Source organism: Garra rufa, chromosome 7 (assembly GCF_049309525.1).
Source record: "Garra rufa chromosome 7, GarRuf1.0, whole genome shotgun sequence".
In the NCBI taxonomy this organism is placed as follows: Eukaryota; Metazoa; Chordata; class Actinopteri; order Cypriniformes; family Cyprinidae; genus Garra; species Garra rufa.
In genome coordinates, this window is record NC_133367.1 from 9,568,914 (window position 1) to 9,577,371 (window position 8,458).

At 30.3% G+C, this 8,458-nt stretch overlaps 1 protein-coding gene across 1 annotated transcript in view; it reads left to right on the forward strand.

Annotated features, from left to right (window-relative positions):
- Window positions 1-7,849, forward strand: part of celsr2 (cadherin, EGF LAG seven-pass G-type receptor 2) — a 71,913-nt gene extending 64,064 nt beyond the window's left edge. Inside the window, exons 30-34 of the mRNA XM_073844329.1 lie at window positions 904-977; window positions 1,054-1,215; window positions 1,291-1,440; window positions 1,532-1,736; window positions 6,554-7,849. Coding sequence (XP_073700430.1) covers window positions 904-977; window positions 1,054-1,215; window positions 1,291-1,440; window positions 1,532-1,736; window positions 6,554-6,560 — 598 coding nt within the window. The 3' untranslated portion in view covers window positions 6,561-7,849. The remainder of the gene's footprint in view (window positions 1-903; window positions 978-1,053; window positions 1,216-1,290; window positions 1,441-1,531; window positions 1,737-6,553) is intronic.
- Window positions 7,850-8,458: the final 609 nt, after the last annotated feature.

The window sequence follows — 8,458 nt, forward strand, 5'->3', positions numbered from 1 at the left end:
ATGAATTGGATCATCGAAGGTCGGCAGCAAAGACATCGCTTAATAAAATAGGATTGAATACATAAAAGATATTTCTATTATTTAACATATTTAATTATGCCAGGTTTGCATTGAATTTGACTGTTTTTGTTTATTTTGAAGAACACTGGATCTGTTTTTTAGTGAGTGAGATGAAGTAATGCATGTTCACATTTATTCTAGAACTAGAGTAACATCTTACAATTTCTCTCAACATGGGGACAGGAGAGCTTTTAATCAATAAATGAGGGGAAAAGTAACTCAGATATTTTCTTGTCAAAAGTAATGCGTTACTTAGCACTAGCTCTAGTTACTTGGAAAAAGTAATGTGACCCTGGAGCACAAAACCAGTCTGAAGTCGCTGGGGTATATTTGTAGCAATAGCCAAAAATACATTGTATGGGTCAAAATTATTGATTTTTCTTTTATACCAAAAATCATTAGGAAATTAAGTAAAGCTCATGTTCCATGAAGATATTTTGTAAAGTTCCGACTATAAATTTGATTAGTAATATGCATTAAGAACTTAATTTGGACAACTTTAAAGATGATTTTCTCAGTATTTAGATTTTTTTGCTGCATCAGATTCTAGATTTTCAAATAGATGTATCTCGGCCAAATATTGTCCTATCCTAACAAACCATACGTCAATAGAAAGCTTATTCATTGAGCTTTCATATGATGTATATATCTCAGTTTTGTAAAATTTAACCTTATGACTGGTTTTGTGGTCCAGGGTCACATATTATCATGTAACTTGCGTTACTTGTAATGCATTATCCCCAACACTGATCATCACCATCACAATTACATTTACATTAACTGATAATATTTCTAGATATTTTCCCATGAAAATAAGACTTGTTTTGTTTGGCTTTGTTTCAGAGACGATATGAACAGCAGTCACCTGAGTCTGAGTGAACACAACACACTCTTCAAAGACAAAGAGCAGATAGACGGTAAACACACACACATGTGAATATAGATATATATATATGTCTCACAGTGAACTCACTTTAGCCTTTGTGTGTGTAGATCAGGACTCAGACTCTGACAGCGATCTCTCAGAGCTGGAGGACGATCAGAGCGGCTCGTACGCGTCCACACACTCGTCCGACAGCGAGGAAGACGAGGGCGAGTTCCCGCAGGAGGAATGCTGGGAGAATCTGGCCACCAGCGGCTCCAACAAACCTCACCGTAAGACATCCGGAGGTTCACGTGACTCCGCTGATCGTTCAGTGCGTGTCTGATGTGCCTCTCTCTGTCCGTTAGATGTGTGGGAGGATGAGAAAGGAGCAGCAGACGAGCGTCTGAAGGTGGAGGCACTGTCCAAACCAGAGGACAGAGCAGAGGATCATGGGACAGAAAACCTGCTGCTGCTGCTGCCCAGTTTGCCAAACAGCAGCGTGCAGCCGCATAAAGGTGAATGAGCAAACTATGTTCTAACTATAATGATGACTAATTGTAACTATAACTAGTTCCAAGTACATTTTGATGTTGTCGTGATGCGCAGGAATCCTGAAGAAGAAGCAGTTGTCGCCCATCGCTGAGAGGAACACCATCAACCGCATTCACAACCAGCTGTCGGGAGACTCCGCCTCCTCACGGGGACCATCCTCCAATGAGGGCCAAGGGGGCGTGGCTAGGCGGGATCATCTGAACGGGGCGTCCGTGAGTGGACTGACGCAAATGCTGGACAACGACTCGTCCGAATCCGAGTGAGTGATTGACGTCCACTGACCTTACTATCACATTTATAATGGAAAATCATAATGATAACAGTGTCTACAGCATTAGAATATTTTTATAGCTTATAGTTTAGCATGTTAGACGGGTGATAATATAGTTAGATTTTGCGATTAGGATTTGCTACATAGTATATATTGTACAAAAATATAGTAACGTTTTGCTTTATATCCAACTATACTATATATCCAACTTTATATAGACCTGTGTGGTAATAGTTTACATATTGCTATATATATTTAACTATATTATATGCCCAACTTTATATAGAGATAATAGTTAACATATTGTTATATCCAACTATATTATATGTACAACTTTATATATAAAGCTATGAGATAATATATATATATTTTACATTTATCTATATATTCAACTATACTATATATCCAACTTTATATATAGACCTGTGCAATAGTTTACATTTTGCTATATATCCAACTATACTATATATCCAACTGTACTAGATATCCAACTTTATATATAGAGCTGTGCAATAATTGTTTACATTGTGCTATGTATCCAAATATAATATATATCCAACTTTATACATAGACCTGTGCAATAGTTTACATTTTGTTACATATCCAACTATGTACAACTTTATATACAAAGCTATAATATATATTAAATGTAGCTATATATTCAACTGTACTATATATCCAACTTTATATATAAAACTGAGATAATATAGATTACATTTAGCTATATATTCAACTATACTATATATCCAACTTTATATATAGAGCTATGCCATAATAGTTTACTTTGTGTTTTATATCCAATTATAATATATTTCCCACTTTATCTGAGATAATAGTTTACATTTTGCTATATATCCAACTGCAGTATATATCCAACTTTATATAGAGATAATTGTCAACATATTGTTATATCTAACTATATTATATGTACAACTTTATACATAAAGCTATAATATATATTATAGTTATATATCCAACAATAATATATATCCAACTTTATATATAGACCTGTGCAATAGTTTACATTTTGCTATATATCCAACTATAATATATATCCAACTTTATATATAGACCTGTGCAATAGTTTACATTTTGCTATATATCCAACTATAATATATATCCAACTTTATATATAGACCTGTGCAATAGTTTACATTTTGCTATATATCCAACTATAATATATATCCAACTTTATATATAGACCTGTGCAGTACATTTTGCTATATATCCAACTGTACTAGATATCCAACTTTATATATAGAGCTGTGCCATAATAGTTCACATTGTGCTATATATCCAAATTTAATATATATCCAACTTTATATATAGACCTGTGCAATAATTGTTTACATTTTGCTATATATCCAACTGTACTAGATATCCATCTTTCTATATAGACCTGTGTGGTAATAGTTTACATATTGCTATATATATTTAACTATATTATATACCCAACTTTATATATAGAGATAATAGTTAACATATTGTTATATCCAACTATATTATATGTACAACTTTATATATAAAGCTATGAGATAATATATATATATTTTTACATTGTGCTATATATCCAACTATACTATATATCCAACTTTTATATAGAACTGTGCAATAATAGTTTACATTTTGTTATATCCAACAATAATATATATCCAACTTTATATATAGACCTGTGCAATAGTTTACATTTTGCTATATATCCAACTATACTATATATCCAACTGTACTAGATATCCAACTTTATATATAGAGCTGTGCAATAGTTTACATTTTGCTATATATCCAACTATAATATATATCCAACTTTATATATAGACCTGTGCAATAGTTTACATTTTGCTATATATCCAACTATAATATATATCCAACTTTATATATAGACCTGTGCAGTACATTTTGCTATATATCCAACTGTACTAGATATCCAACTTTATATATAGAGCTGTGCCATAATAGTTCACATTGTGCTATATATCCAAATTTAATATATATCCAACTTTATATATAGACCTGTGCAATAATTGTTTACATTTTGCTATATATCCAACTGTACTAGATATCCAACTTTATATATAGAGCTGTGCCATAATAGTTCACATTGTGCTATATATCCAAATATAATATATATCCAACTTTATATATAGAGCTGTGCCATAATAGTTCACATTGTGCTATATATCCAAATATAATATATATCCAACTTTATATATAGAGCTGTGCCATAATAGTTCACATTGTGCTATATATCCAAATATAATATATATCCAACTTTATATATAGAGCTGTGCCATAATAGTTCACATTGTGCTATATATCCAAATATAATATATATCCAACTTTATATATAGAGCTGTGCCATAATAGTTCACATTTTGCTATATATCCAACTGTACTAGATATCCAACTTTATATATAGAGCTGTGCCATAATAGTTCACATTGTGCTATATATCCAAATATAATATATATCCAACTTTATATATAGAGCTGTGCCATAATAGTTCACATTGTGCTATATATCCAAATATAATATATATCCAACCAGTGTTGGGTGTAACGCGTTACTAAGTAACGCGTTACTGTAATTAAAATACTTTTCCACTGAAAAAGTAGAGTAACTGATTACTGTTCATTTTTAAGTATTTTAATTACAGTTACGTTTAATGTACTTGCGTTACACTGTAAAATAATTAAACTCGCTGAATATCATTATTTAATTTGATTAATTAATCTTCTAAATGTGAAAGTAAACTCTGCCGCTTTAAAATCGTTGAAGTGCAGGTGCACGTGATTTCGCGCAAGTTTGCTGCATACTCCTATGGTATTCTTAAAGGGGATGTTGGACTCGGCTGAAGCGAGTGGCTGTTTTGCGAAATGGAAATATGCCCATTACTTCAGTTTTCTGAAACAAGCAGACAAGAACATTACAGTAATATGTAAGCTATGTCCTGGGGAGAAAAAACTATCGGCCGCTGCGCTGTCAATAGCACGAGTACTAAAGCACCTGACCTACAGCATAGACGAACACTTCTGTGTGATCCTTCATATTCGACGGATAAAACTGCGGTAACTCCTGCTAAACAGGCAAAACTTGATTTTACTTCGGAGCGCAGAAAAGTGTCTGAATGAGCAAGGTTACAGTTCACTTTGTGGAAACACATTACATGATTACAAAAATGGTCAAATGTTTTAAATATTAAAATATTGGATAGTATTATAAAAGCTCCTTGAAATTCTAAATAACATTTTAGATTTGTTTAAATAAAGTAAAACATTTATTGAACTCATTGTTTTAAATTAAGTTTCACGTTTACAGGTTGATACATGTCATGTTTAACTTTTCTTAAGTTTCTTAAGAATAATATATATTTTTTGTTATTCTGGAATTGTGTTTCTTACCGAAAGAAGGTTACATTTCTTACAAAAAAGTTTATTATTATAGAATGTTTTCATAGAATGTAATATAGATTATTAAAAAAGCTAAAATGCTAAACTATTTAATGTTTGACTCATGTTTTATTTAATTATCTATTATTTAAAGAGTTTAATTTCTATTTTTTTGTCCACTCAAGGTTTATAGGGATTTTAAGAAGTATTTAGTTAAATTACTTATTGAGTATTTAAGTTACTTTTTAGACACAGTAATTAGATAAGTATTTTAAATACAACATTGATGAAGTAATTAGTAATTAGTAATTAATTACTTTTTTAAAGTAACTTACCCAACACTGTATCCAACTTTATATATAGAGCTGTGCCATAATAGTTCACATTGTGTTATATATCCAAATATAATATATATATATAAACATTATATATAGAGCTGTGCCATAATAGTTCACATTTTGCTATATATCCAAATATAATATATATCCAACTTTATATATAGACCTTTGCAATAGTTTACATTTTGTTATATATCCAACTATGTACAACTTTATATACAAAGCTATAATATATAAAATTTAGCTATATATTCAACTATACTATATATCCAACTTTATATATAGAGCTATGCCATAATAGTTTACTTTGTGTTTTATATCCAATTATAATATATTTCCAACTTTATCTGAGATAATAGTTTACATTTTGCTATATATCCTGTAATATATATCCAACGTTATAGAGATAATCGTCAACATATTGTTATATATATCCAACTATATTATATGTACAACATTTTGCATAAAGCTATTATATATATTAAATTTAGTTATATATTTAACTATACTATATATCCAATTTTATATACAGACCGGTGCAATAAGTTTATATTTTATTATATATCCAAGTATGTCTAACTTTATACATAGAGCAATGCCATAATAGTTTGTTTGTGCTATATATCCAACTATAATATATAGACCTGTGCAATAATAGTTTACATTTTGCTATATATCCAAGTATATGTCCAACTTTATATATAGAGCTGTGCGATAACAGTACATTTTGCTATATATCCAACCATATTAAATATCTAACTTTATAGAGCTCTGCAACTTTACATTTTGCTATATATCCTACTTTATATATTCAGCTGCGATATTTTATTCAACTATACTATATATCTAACTTTATATATTCAGCTGTATATATATATATATATATATATATATATATATATATATATAACTTTGTATATAGAGCTGCGTAATAGTATAGTTACTTTTTGCTATATATGCAACCTTACTATATATCCAACTTTATATATAGATGTGTGTGATAATATAGTTACATTTAGTGATGAAAAACTGTCAAGTGTCCACAAATTAGATGTCAATTTAAGGGTGTTTTTCTTTGCAGATGCTGATGAGTGACGAGGGAATGAAGAGGCGAAGAACAATCGTCCTGTTTCTGTCCCTCCGTTTGACTTCTCCTACATTTCACGCGACAGCTGATCTGATTCTCCGTGCCAAACGCCGACGAGAATTGGTCGTTTTTTTAATGTTTTTGTTTACATACTTGAAGAGAAGCACTTTTTTTGATTTCTTTCGTCCTCTGGCCACATCAAAACCAACACGGACATTTTGTAAATGAGTGAAGATATCAGGGAATTTCCTCCGTGAAGCTAAACTACTGCTGGACTGAGCTGCTGCTGAACGAGCGATAAATGAAGGAACGGACTCGACTCAAGCCTTTCACTGCTGAACATGCCTTCTCCACCAGCAGGGCCTTTCTTTCGTACCACTGGAGGAGAGCAACACTTTTGATACGCGCTGTTTTTGTACATTTTGAGGACTTTTTTTTATACGAACTCTTTTAAAAAGACTGACGTTTAAAACCTTTTGAAAGAACCCTTTGTATTTTCTAGATTAGCAATGATGTAAATGTGAATTTAAACCTTTGCCGCAGTGTTGTGCAGATCTCTAACACGTCCCACAAAACACACGCTAACCCTCTGAGCGTTTCATCTCCATCACATCCACACTTTAGACACACTTCCACTGTAAAAATGCAAAGGTCACTGCCACCGTTGAGTTTTAACACACCATGTGCTGCTTCGATCTTCTGAGACGCTCCAGACGGGTCATTTTTGGACTTTTGATAACAAATCATGCTGTACAGTTTTATATATTCATACGATTCTTCGCGCTCAGTGCTTTAAGACGGAAGCCTGTTTACGCCATGGGACAAAAAATGGAAAAATTGCAACTTATCTCACAATTCAGACTTTTTTTTGTTCTCAGATATGCAAGATATAAACAAGTGAGATGTTAACTTGGAATTTGAGAATAAAATACTTTGAGAAAAAAAAAAATTGTGAAATATTATTTCAAAATTTTGAACATTTGTTTATAACTCACGATTTTGTAGGAAAAACTATGGAAGCCCATTTCCGGCACGTGAGAAAAACATTATGCCTTAAATTGAAATTATGACGTGTAAATCATAATTACGAGATTAAAAAGTCAAAATCGTGACTTAAATCATAATTATGAGATGAAAAGTTGAAATATTAGATAAAAAGTTTAAACTATAACTTAAGTCATAATTCTAAGTTAAAAAGAATGTCCCATTTATTATTAGACCACTATTCTGTGATTAATGTGTTATAAAATCATTGTTAATTTCTAAATTTTGACTTAATATTGACTTTAAAAATCCTTTTTTATCTCATTTCAATGTTATGACTTTGTAAGTCATAATTTCAACTTTTTATCTCAATTATGACTGAAAGTATAATTTCTATAACAGTACGTTATAATTTCAATGTTTTATCTTGTAATTGATTTAATTTTGACTTTTTTAAATCTCATTTCTGCTTAAGTCATAATTTCCATTTTTTATCTTGTAATTATAACTTAATTTTGACTCTCATTTTAACTTTTTAAGTCATAATTTTGACTTTGTAAGACATAATTATGCCTTAATTTTGAGTTTATGATTTAAGTAATTTATAATTTCAATTTAGTCATAATTTAAAATTTTTTATCTCATAATTATGACTTTATTGACTTTATATGTCAAAGTTAGATTAAAAATCAAAATTAGATTAAAAGTCAAATTACGTCAATTTTGACACTTTGTCATGTAATTATGACTTAATTTCAACGTTTTTTATCATTTTAACTTTAAGTCATAATTACATGACAAAGTGTCAAAATTGACGTAACTTGACTTTTAATCTAATTTTGATTTTTAATCTAACTTTGACATATAAAGTCAATAAAGTCATAATTATGAGATAAATTAAATTTTTTATGACTA